Source organism: Myotis davidii, unplaced genomic scaffold (genome assembly GCF_000327345.1).
Source record: "Myotis davidii unplaced genomic scaffold, ASM32734v1 scaffold586, whole genome shotgun sequence".
NCBI classification, from domain to species: Eukaryota; Metazoa; Chordata; class Mammalia; order Chiroptera; family Vespertilionidae; genus Myotis; species Myotis davidii.
The window spans coordinates 611,333-628,356 of NW_006296809.1; the positions used below are offsets into that span (position 1 = coordinate 611,333).

General features: G+C 53.9%; 1 protein-coding gene across 1 annotated transcript in view; it reads right to left on the bottom strand.

Moving 5' to 3' along the window:
* SSU72 (SSU72 homolog, RNA polymerase II CTD phosphatase) overlaps positions 1-17,018 on the bottom strand; it is a 23,190-nt gene extending 6,172 nt beyond the window's left edge. Inside the window, exons 1-2 of the mRNA XM_006772557.2 lie at positions 16,931-17,018; positions 6,307-6,450 (exon numbers count right to left, since the gene is read on the bottom strand). Coding sequence (XP_006772620.1) covers positions 6,307-6,450; positions 16,931-17,010 — 224 coding nt within the window. The 5' untranslated portion in view covers positions 17,011-17,018. The remainder of the gene's footprint in view (positions 1-6,306; positions 6,451-16,930) is intronic.
* Between the last annotated feature and the right edge of the window lie 6 nt (positions 17,019-17,024).

Genomic DNA, 17,024 nt, shown 5'->3' on the forward strand with positions numbered 1-17,024 from the left:
ACACGCTCCCCCTGGGAGGGGGCCAGCGCCACCCCCCCTTGTTTCGAGGGCAGGCGGGCCCTGTGCCATGGGGAAGCCCAGGGCCATGTCCCAATTCCACAGCCACCAGGAGGAGCAGCCCCAGCCAGGAGGTCCAACTCCTGGCCAGTGACCCCTTCTCTGGTGTCTCCACATCCCCTGACCCCTGCCTGGTGGGTGTGCCCGTCCAGGGACCCCTCCCTTGCAGCTGGAGCTACTTGGGCACCCAGGGGACAGGCGGTTCCTCAGCAGGGAAGCTGCCCAGCCCATCTCGGGAACAGCTCACTCAGACTTTATGATGATGCAGCGGCAACATGTCTGCCTTTACCTGTGACCAGCCCCAACTGAATGGGGCAGTGGCCCGACGAGCTCTGGCCTTGAGGGCCGGGTAGGCTGGCACCCCTGGTTGCTCAGCCTGGCATCTCCCTCAGGACCCCTCTCTTTGAACCCCCCCAGAAAGTTTTCCCTGCCATGGGAGGGCCGCACCCCTGAAATCCCACACCCAGTCCTCCAACGCCAGTCAGAGCCACGGCCATGGCCGCCTGGAGTTCAGATGCAGCACAGGCTGAAGGGACCACATGTGGGAACCATTGCCAAGCACACCCAGTGGGACCAGGGTGAGGAGTGGCTGCCACCCTCTCCTTCCCAACCCTCCCACGACCCAGAGAAGCAACCCACCCTCTCCCATCATGGATACAGGTGACACCCCCCAGGCCGGTCCCACCCTACATTTTCCTGGCAAAGCGTGGAGTCAGCACGGATACAAGACGTTTCCCATGACCACAGGCCAGGCCAGCAGCTGCTGGCCAGGTAGGTGCATCCTGGAGCCCATCCCCCACGGGAGGGCCGGCACCAGGGCAGGAGCCTGTGGGGAGCCCTTGGCACACAGGGGAGAGGAAGAACGGCCAAGAGCAGCTTTGAGCTGGAGAACCTCCCAAAGGGCTGTAGGGCCAGCTGGGAGCCTCAAACCACACTCAGAACCACTCAACAAAAGCTTTCGAGCAGCACTTTTTATATTAAGAAATAAATTCAAACTCATTTCATAATCAAAGCAATTTCTGCAAAGCATGTAGGCTGCACAAGCGAGAGCGTGGGAACCCGAGTCCACTTGAAGAGGCGCTGCCCTGCTGCCCTGAGATGAGGGCGGCCAGCTCTGCCGGGTCTGCAATGGCCCCACCCCCCTGGCTTTAGGTCAGGTGACCCACTTTCAACACACCTGGTGTGTGTGTGTTGGGGGGAGACCAGGTCCACCCCTTAGGCCTGGGCGAGTACACACAGTGAGCATGGCCAGGGCACCGCGGATGTCAGACCCACAAGTGACCCTGGCTTCACCTCACTCCCCCCAGCCGTCAGCTCTGCTCAGCTCGTTAAATGAATAAACATCATTTTAAAAAACAATGTAAACACATAGCTGCCGACCAGGGTGAAATGCGACAGGGAGAGCCCAATGCCGCCCCTGCAGGTGCCAGGCGGGCGCCAGGGGCGCCAGCACAGTGAGCCGGCCTGGAGGGCGGACCAGGCAGCTGTTCCCACCCACCAAGCACAGCACGAGAAAGCGGGCCAGCTGGGAACACGTCTGAGACCCAAAGAAACTTCTGGAGCAGCCCAGTGGCTGCAGCTACAGTGATGGTGTGGGGGCCTCAGAGAGGACGGCCCCCTCTCGAGCGTTGTGCCCACTAACCGCACACCCAGCACGGAGGTCAGGAGGCTGTGGGATATACAGTGCGAGAAATCATTTTTATTTTTAGCTTTTACCCCCCGATAAGAAAGAAGTACAGTGAAGAAGTGGGCACACACAAGTTAAGCCAGGGCCTAAACGACAATGAGACAGAGATGGAGAAGCATAGAGTGACTATGACGGGAGATCGGGAGGCAGAGGTGCTGGACACAGGCTCCTGTGCCGTCTGCACGCACGCGGACAGGCTCTGGGAAGGGGTTACACTCGAATTTCAAATCCATGTTTAGGGACAACTGGTCACGTGTTCAAAGCCCACTAACATGTCTGGAGGCAGGCTTCCACTTGCTTTTTAAGGCAAATGGGTTTGTAATTTACAAAGCCGCTATCCACCGAAAGGTTTCAAACAGCCCAGAGCCTCCTGACAGACCAGCCCCTCCTCCCGGGCCCGTGGCGCCCGCGCAGCTCCAGGCTGGCCGTTCCACACTAGAAGCAGGTGACGTCTTTCCACCAAAGGCTCCCCAAGGACGCTCCGGCTCAGCCGGGCTCCTCAGCAGGAGCTGGGGCTCCCAGGAGGAAGCTCAAGTGTGGAAAATGACCCCCCGGAGCTACCCGAGTGCCCACAGGAAACACTACGTTCAAGCCCCTCTGTATTCATGTGAACTCGTGGCAAAGGGAAGAAAATTTAAGATCAAGGGGGAAAATGTGCACTTAAAAACGAACAGTTTGAGGCCAAAGATGTCATCAAGCAATACTTCAAATGCAAGAAATGGAACAAACTTGGCATTTGTTTCTCAAAAAGAAAAAAGACCGTCCGATGCACACAACATGGACAACCTCAAACCCCGCTGGTGTGAGCCGCGGCCAGGAGACGAAGCATCACGTCTCCAGCTGCAGACCGCCACAAGAGGGGCACCCCCTGAGAGGGTGGGCAGTGCAGGGCTGGGAGAGCTGGGACGGAAGCAAGGTTCTGGAAGCTGCCAAGACGGCGGCACAGGCCTGGGAGACGCACGGAAGCCACGGGCTGCCCCTTGGATGGACAGATTGCACACACCACAGACCACCCTTTTCGAGTTCCCTCGTTAACGCAACTCAGAAGAGATTTCGTCTGGAGGGTCAAATGAACTCGTTTCTCGAACTGTTAGTAAACAATCCCCAAAAGGAAAATGGTCACGAAACCGTGACTAACTGAATTCCTGCTCCTGCTGGTGGAGAAAACCACCAGCTATTTAATCAAGTCCTTGGCTCCTAATGGGACAACTGGCCAAATCTTACTGAGGCCAGTCCTTGTGAATGCCATGAGGCCAGTGCACGCAGGGACCTGAGGCCTGGCTGCCCCGGGCAGATGCAGGCCGCCTCCAGAACCTGTCTCTCCATGGAAAAGTCATTTGCCGGCCCTGGCCGGCGTGTCTCAGTGGTTGAGAGCATCAGCCTGCACACTGAAGGGTCTCAATTCCCAGTCAAGGGCATGTACCTGGACTACAGATTCCATCCCCAGCTCTGGTCAGGGTGGGTGTGGGAGGCAACCAATGTGTCTCTCTCTCCCCCTCGCTCTCTCTAAAAACCAATGGAAAAAATATCCTTGGGTTAGGATCAACAACAAAGAAAATTCATTTGTCCCACGTTACATCTTAAAACAGCGGTTCTCAACCTGTGGGTTGCGACCCCTTTGGGGGTCGAACGACTCTTTCACAGGGGTTGCCTAAGACCATCAGAAAACACATATATAATTACATATTGTTTTTGTGATTAATCACTATGCTTTAATTATGTTCAATTTGTAACAATGAAGTTGGGGGTCGCCACAACATGAGGAACTGTATTAAAGGGTCGCGGCATTAGGAAGGTTGAGAACCACTGTCTTAAAATATTTTTCTAGCTTTCTACTGGTTACTAGAGGCTCGGTGCACAAAATTCATGCATGGGTGTGTGTGTGTCCCTCAGCCCAACCTGCACCCTCTCCAATCTGGGACCCCTCTCATAATCCAGGACTACTGGCTCTCAACTGCTCACCTGCTTGCCCTCTAACCACTCCCCTGCCGGCCCAGTCCCCCCCAAGTGCCCTCCCCTGCTGGCCATCTTGTGTCCACATGGAGGCAGCCATCTTGTGTTGGAGTGATGGTCAATCTGCATATTCCTCTTTATTATATAGGATAACCACCACTTCTGCAAACACCAACCAGGCATCCTGTCCCAGCCACGGGGCTTAGCTCTTAGCTGCACGAATCAGGAGCAAAAGAGGAAGCAAGCAAATCGCTAGACCCCCGAGCCAGACGCTGGTCCCATGGCTCATCAAGGATCCCCCTCGTGTGCACTGCCAGGGTGAGCCACTGATGGCCCTCCCCTCCCCGCCCGCCTTCTGGACGTTTGCAGTGTTTAGTGACCCCTGGAGCAGACGCCCTCCATTACTGGTCAACAGCTGCACTTGGGTCACGCTAAGCACCAAGCACAAGGTTGTTCTGCCCCTCCCCCACCCTCCAGGACACAGAACTTACACCCACGTGAAGTCAATCAAGCAATGAAGGTGTCCTGTTCCCCCCACATGCCCAGAGCTTTGTGGGGGCAATCAAGAGGGGAGGGGGGTCGTAACCGGTTTGGCTCAGTGGATGGAGCGTCTGCCTGCGGACTGAAGAGTCCCAGGTTCGATTCCGGTCAAGGGCATGTACCTTGGTTGCGGGCACATCCCCAGTAGGGGGTGTGCAGGAGGCAGCTGGTCGATGTTTCTCTCTCATTGATGTTTCTAACTCTCTATCTCTCTCCCTTCCTCTCTATAAAAAAATCAATAAAATATATTAAAAAAAAAAAAGAGGGGAGGGGGCTTTCCTACACAGGGTGGGTTGCCAGGAGACAAGTACTGTTGGTGACAGCGGGCACAGCACCCCCCCACCCCGCTTCCTGACATGGCAGAGGCACGCACGGGGCGGGCAGACACGCGCGCGCGCGAGCAGTTGACTTTGGAACCGATGCTTCGGGGGGACACCGAGTTCTGAAAAGTGGGTTCTGCTCCTGTTGAACGATCAGGGACACGCACATCACCCTCCTGCTCAGAGTCCCTCTGGATTTCATCTTTTAAAAATGTGTCAGCTGCCGGCCGCTGTGAAAGGGCCTCTGTGAGCACGGAGGGAGTGTGCAAACACACCACCCCGTTCTCGCTGCTCCCGTGGGTGTGAGCTTAAACGTGAACGCTGCTGACAGAGAATCTTCAGAACCAGCCAGGGCCTCACGATAAGCTCCAAGCACGCGGAAGCCTGGGGCTAAAGCCCAGCTCTTCCCAGGAAAAGGGACCCTGGCTAACGCTGCTGCCGGGCTAAGGGCAGCCTCAGCTCCAAGGACCCGGAGACTGTCCTGAGGCTGCTCCTCTGCCAGCCAGCGCCTGGCCTCCCCTCCTGGCCCAAGAATGTGAGCAGGGCAGTAGCTCCAACATGGAGACAGGACACAGGTGAGGACTCACCACTGGAAACACTCGGGGAGCTTCCTCCAATGCAGGCTCTGCCTGGGGTTCTGAGAAAGGGCCCAAGAGCAGGCACTGCCCCAGCTGTGAGGGCTCCCGCCCGCCCAGCACGCCACCCGGGGGACTGGCTCCAGGTGCCACCCAGACCCCCAAGGCCCGCTGCAGTACCGACAGGAAGTGCCTGTTTCTGCCCCAGTGCCCCCACCCACCAGCTACAAGACCTCCGGGCCACTCCAGCTAACGAATCTAGACGGACAGAGAACACCTGTGGCCTATTGACACCTGTGCCAACATGGAGACCAAGCGTTCCATTTGGTGCTACATCCCTTTCACCCGAATTCAGCTGGGTTCCACCCTGAGAACTACACGTCACGCATTGACGCAGAAGCCCAGGAGTCCACAGCAGCACAGGGTGGTAGGTGCCCGGTCAAAACCCCAGCAGCGATCACCTTAACCACACACAGCTCGGTGCCACGTTCACAAGACTATATTTAAGAAGTACCTTCCCCTTAAAAACCACGTGAGGACAGAGTGAGCAGATGCCACCTGCAAGCTAAGGAGAGGGGCCTCCGAGAGGCCAACTCTGCCCACACCTTGACGGGGGTTTCTGCCCTCTAACTCTGAGAAAATAAATGTGCTATTTAAGCTAAAAACGAACAAAGCACAAAACCCTTTCTTCCGTGAGCCTGAGGGAGCAGAGCCGGCCTGTTGCCTGTGCCTGATGCGAAGCAAAGTTCCTTCAAGTCGTCCCTCTGCTCACACACGAGGCCGTTCCTGGACCTGACCTTCCAGGGACATCACCCGAGTGGGTGCAGCAGCCGGCGGTGTGGTCAGTGCTCAGGAAGCAGGCGGCCCTGCAGCGAGAAAAGTAACGGAGCCTGCAGTTCCCTCCCCCATCTCCTCTGTGTGATATCGTGACCTTGTCACCGTGGACTTTCCGTATCTGTCTGCGTGCCCTAGTGTCCACGCCCCCAGGGTGCTGACCCTGCACTGCCCAAGCAGCACTAGAAACGCACTTAGTTCTCTGAGCTGAGAAGACTCAGCACAGCACACGGCGGCGGCCACGACCCACCCGCCTCCCAGATGCCCGCCATGGGTCAGCACAATCCCTGTGCCACAGACCACCACACTGGGGTCTTGAAAAGGGGACTCGCTGGGATACAGCTCCTTGTCTTTCCTAAGGAGATCGTTGTACATCTGATCATATGTCGTTTTGAAATCATAAACGTTGGGCTTGTCGGGCGCTGGCCCTGGGAGCTTCACGTGAGTCCCTGTTCCGAAGGACCGGACACTGAATCCCCGTTTGCTGAAAGACACAAAAGAGAAAAGATCACAGCTGGGTTAAGTCAGACACGGACCCTGCAAGCGAGGGGCGTGAGGTGGGAGCAAACAAATGAGTAATCCTGTTGGTCTTTGCGAGCATGCTTTTAAATACTAAACTTTAAGTACTTTATTCACATTTTAGAGTCATGTAGCCTGTTACACAAAAACCAGATGAAACCGAAAATAACGGAGACGCAGGGCTGCCTGCCACGCTGGTTCTCTCCCACAACACGCTCCGCACCTTCGGCGGGCCCAGTGCGCAGCGGGCACGACAAATGGCTGCTGGATGAACGGGACACAGGCCGCACTCAGGCGGAGCTGCTGAGTGACTAGGAAGCCTCTGGATGAGGTGCTGGCATCCGAGTGTCCAGCTGGGAACGCCGGTGTCACCGCCACCCGACCCCTCACTTCGGGGGCTCCCGCCACCCACACGCACCTGCAATCAGCCCCAGCACCGTCGGCGGCGGCGCTCAGCCACCCAGACCGGACCTGCAGGTCCATCCGCACAGAGGGCACTTCCTGCCCCTGAGAGAGGGTGAGGGGCAGCACTGCACCGAACCCAGAGCTGGTCAGAGAACACGGGAAACAGACGAGTGGCCAACCAACCAAGGGCCAGGCACTCAGCGGTGACATTCCCCCCGGGCCGCCACTGCCCATCCCGACGGAGAGGGAGGCCAGGCGTAAGGACGTCCGCAAGTGTGTGCTGTGGCCAGAGGGTAACAGGCCCAGCCACCAATCAGACTTGCTGACCACCTCTGCCCAGTCCCCACCCTGCCCCTCACCAATCCAGGTAACATACAAGAACAGGAGTATTTTCTGTCAAAGCCCCAACCAGCCCGACAAGTCACCTCAACCATGGCGGTGGGAAGCAAGCAGAGACAGGAACCCACCGCCTGCTCGATCCCCACAGGGGTCATGGTCATCCAGGCTGGCCGCACCTGCTTCTCTGGAGGTCACTTTCCCCTAAGCTGGCCTCCCAGCTGACCACTGCCCCACAGGAACTGCCCCAACAAGCCACTTCCCCTGCAAGTGCCCTAAAGCTGCTGCCCACGCTCCAGCAACCTCACGGCTATTTAATGGGAAAAATGTCCACCTCAAGGAAAAGAGTGAATTATTCCTCAGACCAACCCTTTCCGCAGAGTGTGGGACCCACCAGCCCGCACGGCTCCTCCCGAGGGCAGAGGGACTCATGGGAAAGCAGGGCGCCGAGAAGCCCACAAGCACCAACTCCCCCACCTCTTCGCCGGTTCACCCCCAGGGCACCAGGAGCTGCCTCTCCGGCCAGCGGGAGGGATGCGCTGAGACCCACAGCTCCCCAAGGACCGGCGTGGAGCTGAGGCCTGTGCCCAGAAGGCAGGGTCGTCCCTGTGGAGGGAGCAGCCAGGCCTGGGCCTCCACCGAGAGCTGAGCAGCACGTGGGCCGAAGGCGTGCACTAACCAGGGAGAACACCTGTGGCCAGGAGAGCCCCCAAGTGCGAAAGCAGCTGCTCAACACGTACCTGGACCCACGCTGGGTCTGTCTCCAGAGGCCGCACGTGTTTCACGAGCCCTGTCTCCTGGCGGTCGCGCTAAACAAGTCACGTGAAACCACACACAGAAACACCGCTCCCTCAGCTGCGCAGACCCTGAAACGGAAGGCCTGTGGCAGCCCTGTGGCGAGCAAGTCTACGGTGGCGTTTTCTTTTAAAAAAAAAATACATTTTTATCGATTTCAGAGAGGGAGGGAGAGGGAGAGCAACAGAAACATCAATGATGAGACTCACTGACGGGCTGCCTCCTGCAGGCCCCCTCCTGGGGACCAAGCCCGCAACCCTGGCATGTGCCCCTGCCCAGAATTGAACCTGGGACCTTTCAGTCCACAGGCTGACGTTCTATTCCACCGAGCCAAACCAGCCAGGGCTACGGTGCCACTTTCTAGCAGGCTAAGATGATGATTACCACTTTTTAGCGATAAAGTGTTTTTCCTAGTCCTGTGGTCAGCAAACTGCGTCTTGCAAGCCACATGTGGCTCTTTGGCCCCTTGAGTGTGGCTCTTCCTAAGCCTTAGGAGGACCCTAATTAAGTTAATAACAATGTACCTACCTATATTGTTTAAGTTTAAAAAATTTGGCTCTCAAAAGAAATTTCAATCGTTGTACCGTTGTATTTGGCTCTGTTGACAAATGAGTTTGCCAACCACTGATCTAGACTCCTATTCATTAGGGTTTTACTGGTACCTGCACTAAAAGCAAGCACACAAAACAAATAAAATAGCAGTTTGCATGACACTGGAGACCAGGCAATGAAGGGCAATGTGCATTGCCCACTAAGGTATGTACATTGTTGGTTTAGACCAGGGGTGGGCAAACTTTCTGACTCGAGGGCCACAATGGGTTCTTAAACTGGACTGGAGGGCCAGAACAAAAGCATGGATGGAGTGTTTGTGTGAACTCATATAAATTCAAAGTAAACATCATTACATAAAAGGGTACAGTCTTTTTTTTTTTTTTTTAGTTTTGTTCATTTCAAACGGGCCGGATCCGGCCCCGCAGGCCGTAGTTTGCCCACGGCTGGTTTAGACAGTGCTACTGCACACTTTAACAGACTGCAGTGCAGCGTGCACATCCATGACTTATGTGTGCGGGAAAACAAAACACACAGGACCTGAGGGCGTCTGGAACGCACCCTGCAGTGTCTCAGCTGTGATGCAATGAGGTAACTGGATATTCGGGAGAGAATTTTTGGGGTCGAGGCCAGCTGGCGTAGCTCAGTGTCACTGAGCGTCAACCTATGAGCCAGGAGATCACGGTTTGATTCCTGATCGGGGCACATGCCTGGGTTGTAGTCTCGATCCCCATTAGGAATGTGTGCAGAAGGCAGCCGATCAATGATTCTTATCATTGATGTTTCTGTCTCTCTCTCCCTTCTCTGAAATCAATTAAAAAATATATTCTATAAAAAAAGAAAAGAAAAAAGAGTTTCTTAGGCCCTGGCCGGTTAGCTCATTTGGTTAGAACATTGTCCCGATACACCAAAGTTCAGGTTCAATCCCGTCATGGCAGGAACCAACCAATGAATGCATAAAAAAGTGGAACAACAAATCAGCGTCTCTTTCTCTAAAAGCAACGACAAAAAACAAGTAAGGAACATATTAAAATGAGCCTAAGCACAGCCACACTTGAAATCACTGACGAACTATCCAGCGAGTCCATCCAGCGAGTCCATCCGAGCCACAGCACAGGAGTCAGGAAGCCCCGATGGTGACATTTCAAATGTGAAAAACCACCACTTCTCCTGGCAGCAGGTTTACCTTCCATTTTGATTCGACAGTATTTCCTGAAGCTCACTATGTGCTGGGGACACGCAGTGGTCAAAACAGACCCAATCTCTCTCCTCAGCTCCTGGGGGGATGAGAAAATAAACAAAACATCCAGGACACAGGACAGTGAGTAGCACGCCCAGAGGGCTTCTGGGAGACCCCCTATAGCAGTGGTTTTCAACCTTCCTAACGCCGCGACCCTTTAATACAGTTTCTCATGTTGTGGTGACCCCCAACTTCATTGTTACAAATTGAATATAATTAAAGCATAGTGATTAATCACAAAAACAATATGTAATTATATATGTGTTTTCCGATGGTCTTAGGCAACCCGTGAAAGGGTCCTTCGACCCCCAAAGTGGTCGCGACCCACAGGCTGGGAACCGCTGTCCTATAGAGCCTTCCCCTCTACCTGCTGCAGCTGTCTGGGTCCGACCTGCGGGGATGCCACCTGGCAGGCCTGTCTCCTGCACTCATCGCGTCATGCTGGGTCTGAGGTTTCACTGGGTGTCTAGACGGAACACTCCCCATATCCCTGACAGGAACTCATCCCCAAGGTAACTGGGCCCAGCCTTCCCCACAACCAACGCCCAGACAAGGCTCCTCGCTGGCTGGGTTTCTCTGAGGAACTGCCTGTTGCCATCCTCACCGCCCTGCAGACGCTGAGAGCGCCACCAACCATGTTTAAAAATAAGATGAATGCAGTTTGTTCCTCCCCCAACAAAATGCTCACAAGTGGCAAAGGCTAATTAGCAGCAAAGCCCTGCTTCCTCTAAGCTGGTGCAACGAAAGAACAGCCATCCTGCGTGTGACAGCTGTGCCGTGTGACAATTTGTTTCTTACATAAGAGAGCCGAGGGCTAGAATAAAATTCCTGACAACAGGCTTTGTTTCAACGGCCAGCTATCTTCTATGTGAATCTAACCTTCCAGACACGTGTTCAGCAAACACCTTCGCGAGCACAAAAATCTTTCATCAAGAGCCTCTCTGCCCCGGCTGGTGTGGCTCAGCTGGTGGGGCATGTCCTCTACACCAGAAGGTGGCGGGTTTGACTCCCAGTCAGGACACAAGCGGAAGACAATTGATGGATGTTTCTCTCCCTCTCCTTCCCTCCCTCCCTCCCCCTCTAAGATAAACAAAACCTATCCAAGACAATGTTAAATGTGGGGGTATAGAATTGTTTCCCTTGTTATCCAACGACTGAAGGGAAAATGCTAACGTTAAGAAGAACACCAGAAGAATCCAGAAGAATGTAAGAGGGTCAGTGCTGTAGTGTGAGCACTAACCTACTGGGAAGCATTCCTCTGGCTAGGAGCGAGCCCAGACCTGCCAGCCTCCCGGGAGCACAGCCTGTGGGGTCAGTGCCCGCACCACGTCCCTCCACAGGGAAGTCACTGCTCCTCAGCCCCCAGAACACAACCAGCTGCTCTAAGCTACCTCACCTACAGTCTGCCTGCAGCTTCACTGTGAGCCGGCCAGGACTGGGAAGACACACTTCTGAAATGTCAACATTCCAATAAAAGTTATGTTCTCACCAGCAAGTTGTGGGCCCTAAACACAATCCAATAAACATGTTCTATGATTTCATTTATGATGATCCCACGGGCCAAGAACGAAACGGAGCGGCTTCTAAGCAGACCTGTGCCTTGAACTTGTGATAAATGTGCCATTTAGACTGCCCGGCTGGTGCCCTGCTTGGACACCCTCCTGCCCCGTTCCTGGGCCCTGTCTTCTCACAGGCCACCTTGCTCTGCTGGCCACCGGGGGCTCCCCCTCCACACAGCACCAGCACCACAATCATCCATGTGCTTCCTTCCAGCACCAGCAGAAGGCAGTCCCAGGCCGGGACGCACACCACCGGCTGCACCGGCTCAGGCGCCTGTCCTCATCTGGAAGGGCCGGAGAAGACCCGAATGCAGGGAAGAATGCTCAGCTGTCGGGGCTGTTCCCATGCCCGGTCTGCCCGGTTCTGTCTCAATGTTCACCTTCAAACAGAATTCTCCACCCTGTCCTGCTTCTGAAGACAAAAACCATGTAGCCCCTCAGAGCCCATGAAGGTGGATGTGGTCCTCTGCTATTCCCAGGACCCGACTTCAGACCCAGTCACCTTTCCACATCATTTCCAGCTGGCTTCCTTTTTCCTTTAAGTTCTCCCAGAGCTGAGATATCAAAGATGCAGCCACAGAGGCTGCAGGACCCAGCTGACCCACCCTAGTAAGCAGTTTCTGTAAATGTGCTCAGACCAGAGGTTTTGGGCACCTTGAGTGGGAGCACCCTGTCTGACATGTGCCAGGTGTGTGACCACACCACCTCAGGCAGCCTGAGACACGTCCCCTCTGGGAGGAGGTCCGAGCGCCTTCTCTCCCCGTGTGGCTTGGGGCCCACGTGATGTGAAGATCTGAGAGCACCATCCAGATCGGAGAACTGCAGGACCTCAGTTGACTGTGGCACCCCCACCTCCACCCCCCGGATCCCTTTCAACCCAGGTTTTCCCATCCTGAGTCTTGGCTGTCACATCTACAATGACCGGGCCCCTCGGGTCCCTCACAAGCTGGGCCTCCTGCTCTGGGCGGCGCCTCCTCCCCTGTGCCTGTGAGCAGTCAGGTGGGGCTGGGAAAGCACCTGCAAGAGGAGCTCCAGAGACGGGCGCACCTGTTTCTCCCATGTTTGCAGCCCCTGCTCACCTTCCCACAACCACACAGCCAGGGAGTTGTGACTGAGAACTCAGCCCGGCAGCTCATAGAAGTCTGTCTTTAAAATTTGTTTTGAGCCCTGGCCGGTTTGGCTCAGTGAGTAGAGCGTCGGCCTGCAGACTGAAGGGACCCGGGTTCGATTCTGGCCAAGGGCACATGCCTGGGTTATGGACTCGATCCCCAGTGTGGGGCATGCCAGGAGGCAGCCAATCAATGATTCTCATCATTGATGTTTCTATCTCTCTCTCCCTCTCCCTTCCTCTCTGTAAGAAACCAATAACATATATTTAAAAATAAAATAAAATAAAATAAAATTTGTTTTGAATTGCTACATGTACAATTAGAAATGTAGCTTCCAAAAATCAACATGCCTCTTAACATCTAGGAGGTAGTTTGGAACAAAAAATGAATTGGCTCTAAAGAGAAATCTTTTTTTTTAAAAAACTATATTTTATTGATTTTTTACAGAAAGGAAGGGAGAGAGATAGAGAGTTAGAAACATTGATGAGAGAGAGACATCGATCAGCTGCCTCCTGCACATCTCCTACTGGGGATGTGCCGCAACCCAGGTACATGCCCTTGACCGGAATCGAACCTGGGACCATTCAGTCCGCAGGCCGACGCTCTATCCACTGAGCCAAACGGTTTCGGCTGAAGAGAAATCTTAATCCACAAAGTACAAAGAACAGGAGTCTCTATGGGAGCATACAAGTCTTCCAACACCCTAAAAACCTAATGCCCCCCCCCGCATTGGCATTTGAAAAATTTTAGTCTGAAAAGATAAAAATGATCACCCCAGGGAACATTCTGACTAGCTCTAGAAAGTGCCAACACTCATTATCACTTGTATTCGACTTGTCAAAGAAAAAAAATGCAGTCCAAGCTGATTTCAAGAGGCCAAAAATAAAACAAAACAGGGTTTCACTGACAACTACCTACAGAGTGTGTTCAGGTAACCACATTCTTTTTGATCTGTTTGTTTTCCTATGCATACTCTTTTGTATTTGTAACCAGACTGCACACAAGTTTCTTGCTTTTTTCCATCTACCACATCATTTTTCTTTGCTTTCCACAAACATCACCTTTAAGGTCTAAATCTCTAAATCTGGCTTTCATAGCTCTCCTAATTGTAACAGAAACCTTCAGTAAGTTTCTGAAGATGCTTTAAAGCCCTGTAAAAATCCAAGTACATAAAGCCATAAGTACTTTTTCAACAGTGAGAAAGACATGAAAAATTGTTCAGTATCAAAGCAATTTAAAAATAAAGGAAGGTGAGACCTACACTTCTGCCCTGGCAGCGTGAAAAGAGTGTGAGGAAATGAGAATTTTATAAATAGGTATTTTCTGGAAGGCAGTCTGGCAAAAACGTATGAAAATGTAACTCTACCTCTAGGAATTTATGCCAAGGAAATATCCAGAAAATGTGCAGATACTTAGATGGCACAAGGATGTTGACATTGTGTGACTGCAAAATAGAACAGGAACACCCAAATGTCTATTAACGGGAGACGGGACACAAGTCACCCTGCCCAGGGTCCCCACCACTGGCTGTCACCACAGGAACAGATGTGCAAACTCAAGGCATCAAAGTGAGTGACCCTGGAAAAGTTGCTCAGTTGGTTAGAGTGTCGTCCAGATACACCAAGGGCTTGATTCCTGGTCAGGGCACGTACAAGAAGCAACCAATGAATGCATAAATAAGCAGAACAACAAATCGATGTTTCTCTCAAATAAATAAATAATTTTTAAAAAAACACACAGAAATGAGTGCTGCAACCAGACCATGTTCACATGATGTGAAGAGAGGTTACAGAGCTTCGTTTTCATCTCCCTTTAAGTGTATTAGACACAGGAAAATGGTATTTTGAGTGATCTTCATCTTCCATATTTTCTTCAGTGAGAATTTTGCAAACAAAGACTACTTTTTTAACAAAGGAAAACACTCTCTAAATAGGCATTTTAGAAATTAAAGAGCCATGTCTAAAAGAACCTTACATTCACCACATGAATAATGTGTTACCCTAAGCTTACCTCCTTTGTCCTCATTCTGCCCTTGTGATGAGTAAACTTGAAAGACAGTAAACTCGGTAAAAGCACACAAAAGAATTCCTACTCTGGTTGTTTTGCCCCTTTTCACAGGAGACCCAGTGCTGTGCTGGTTCCCACCACTATGAACTACTAAGAACTTGCTGTTTTTATTTTTCATTTTTATTTATTGACTAGGGGCCCAGTGCATGAATTCGTGCACCTTGAAAGGAACTGTGGGCCGCGAGGCTGCGGTAGGCAGTGATGGGTCTTGGCCCATCCTCCTCACCCCCACCGGCCCCTCCCACCACTGCCCCTGGTACAGTCTGCAGGCAGCCCTGCTCCCGTCGACACCCCACACGCTGATGGCGCTGTTCTCGCTTGCACCTGCTGACAGTGTGGAGTGACTGGGGCTGTGCTAGTGGGGCCAGTGCTGTCAATGGTGCGAGCAGCAGTTGCTGCCCCTATAACCCCTCAGGAGCAGAGGGAGGTGGAGAAGCCCTCAGGGGCGATCGGGGCCAGCAGCCACCACTCACACCCGCTGATGGCGCTGAGTGACCAGGACCGACGCCGGGCACTGGCAGTGGGTGCGAGCGGCGGCTCCGGCGCCAGCAGAGGGTGTGAGCGCCAGCCGGGACTGTGGCGCGTGGCAGCAAAGAATTTTCAGTAACCACCAGAGGCTCACCCCAATGACAGCAAATGGTGCCCCGCCTTGGTCTGGCACCCCCTCACCTGCTCCACCATTCCCCCCATGGCCAATGTCCGCCATGTTCTGCACACACCCCCTGGTGGTCAGTGCACATCATAGTGACTGGTTGGTTGGTTGGTTGTTCCTATTTTTCTGCCATTCGTTCTATTTGCATATTAGCCTTTTATTATATAGGATGTTAGAGAGAGGGGGAGGGGGGATTGTGGATCGATCTGTTGTTCCACTTGTTCTTGCACTTGGCCGTAGCTTCTTGTGTGTGCCCTGACCTGGATCAAACCCACAGCCTTGGTGTTATCTGGCTGACGCTCTAACCAACTGAGCTCCCGGGGCCAGCCCAGGGCATCAGACAGGCATGACTTTGAAACCGATTTCACTCACAAAGTTGCTGCAGGTAATTTTTTAAACTTTTTCTTTTCTAAGATTTCATCCCAACTTTATTACACAAATACTTAGTAGCAGGACTTAAACAAAGGATCACCAGCCAGAACCAGCAGGATGAGGTGGTCTCCACAGCACCTGTTATTATAATTAAAAACATTAAATATCAGTTCCCTTGAGTAGTTTTCCAGGGGTGTGAACGCTGCATTCTTCTGCTTAAATTTACCCAATTTTTAATGACTGGAGACATAATGCAGTTTGGAGGGTGACCCAGCACAATGTAACTCCAGCATATGCCTAGTTTTAAAATAACTTTACAGTTTAAAATAACCTGCACATAGACTTCTCAGGTTCAAAGCGTGTGATAACACGCTACCCAACAAAGGCATCCCGTGAATACTGCGGACGGGCCGCCGATGTTGGTTGGGAGGCGTCAGCTCCTCCTTAGCAGATCCAGGCCACGGGACCCTGCCCGCCTCAGCAGGGAAACCAGAGTGCGGGGGCCCCGCTCTCCCCAAGTCACCGGGGCTCGGGCAGGGCCGGTCACAGCAGCTCTGCCGCGCTTCACATCCGCACACAGGGGCGCCGGGAGCGAAGGCAGTCCCCACTGTGCTTACCGTCACCACTGACGGGCGCACGACTGTCACAATAAAGCGAGTGACCGAGGGGAAACTCTGTCAGGCAAGAATAAACTCACTAAAGACACCAGGGCCCCCGAGGAGTTCCGCTGAAATATCACCGCGAGGCGCCCACTCCACTGCCCTCCAGAGACGCCGGGGCCTATCAAAGGGGTTGGGGAGGGTTTCTGACTCGAGACTTGAACGTGTGGCTAGATAGAAGCAAACACACAAATTCCTGACGTTGACAACACTGCTATTTCCCTATTTTTTTTAAAAAAGCCTCTTCCTGTGCTGAGGTCACGTCCCGCAGGCTTCCCAACAGGTGGTAAGTGACGCTTTGCCCTGGACCCTAAGCCGGCGTCTGGGCCAGACAGGCCCCCCATTTTCCGATGCGCCGACCGGCGTGCCAGGCGGGCGGGCCAAGCACCAGCCTCCGGGTCTCCCAGGAGCTTTGCGGTTCCGGGGGCGCGGGAACGTTTTCACTTCGAACCTGGATTTCCCCGCGATGCTGAGCACACGTGGGCGCACCGCGCGGCCGACCGCGCCCTGTCCACCCCTCGCGGAGCTCGGCCCCCGGAGTCCAAGAGCTCGGGCCGGGCAGCCCCCCGGGCTTCCTCCAGGGACCGCCCGGCCCCGGACGCGCCGGGGAGAGCAGAGGCAGCCTTCGCCCAGCTCGGGCCGGAGGGACGGCGGACCGGCCTGGGGACGGGGCGCGCGGGGCCAGGGCGGAGGCCCACCTACCTAAGGATGTTGTGCGCCTCCATGCTCCGGTTCTGGTTGCTCGAGCAGACCACCGCCACCCGCAGCGGCGACGACGGCATGGCGGTGGCCTCAC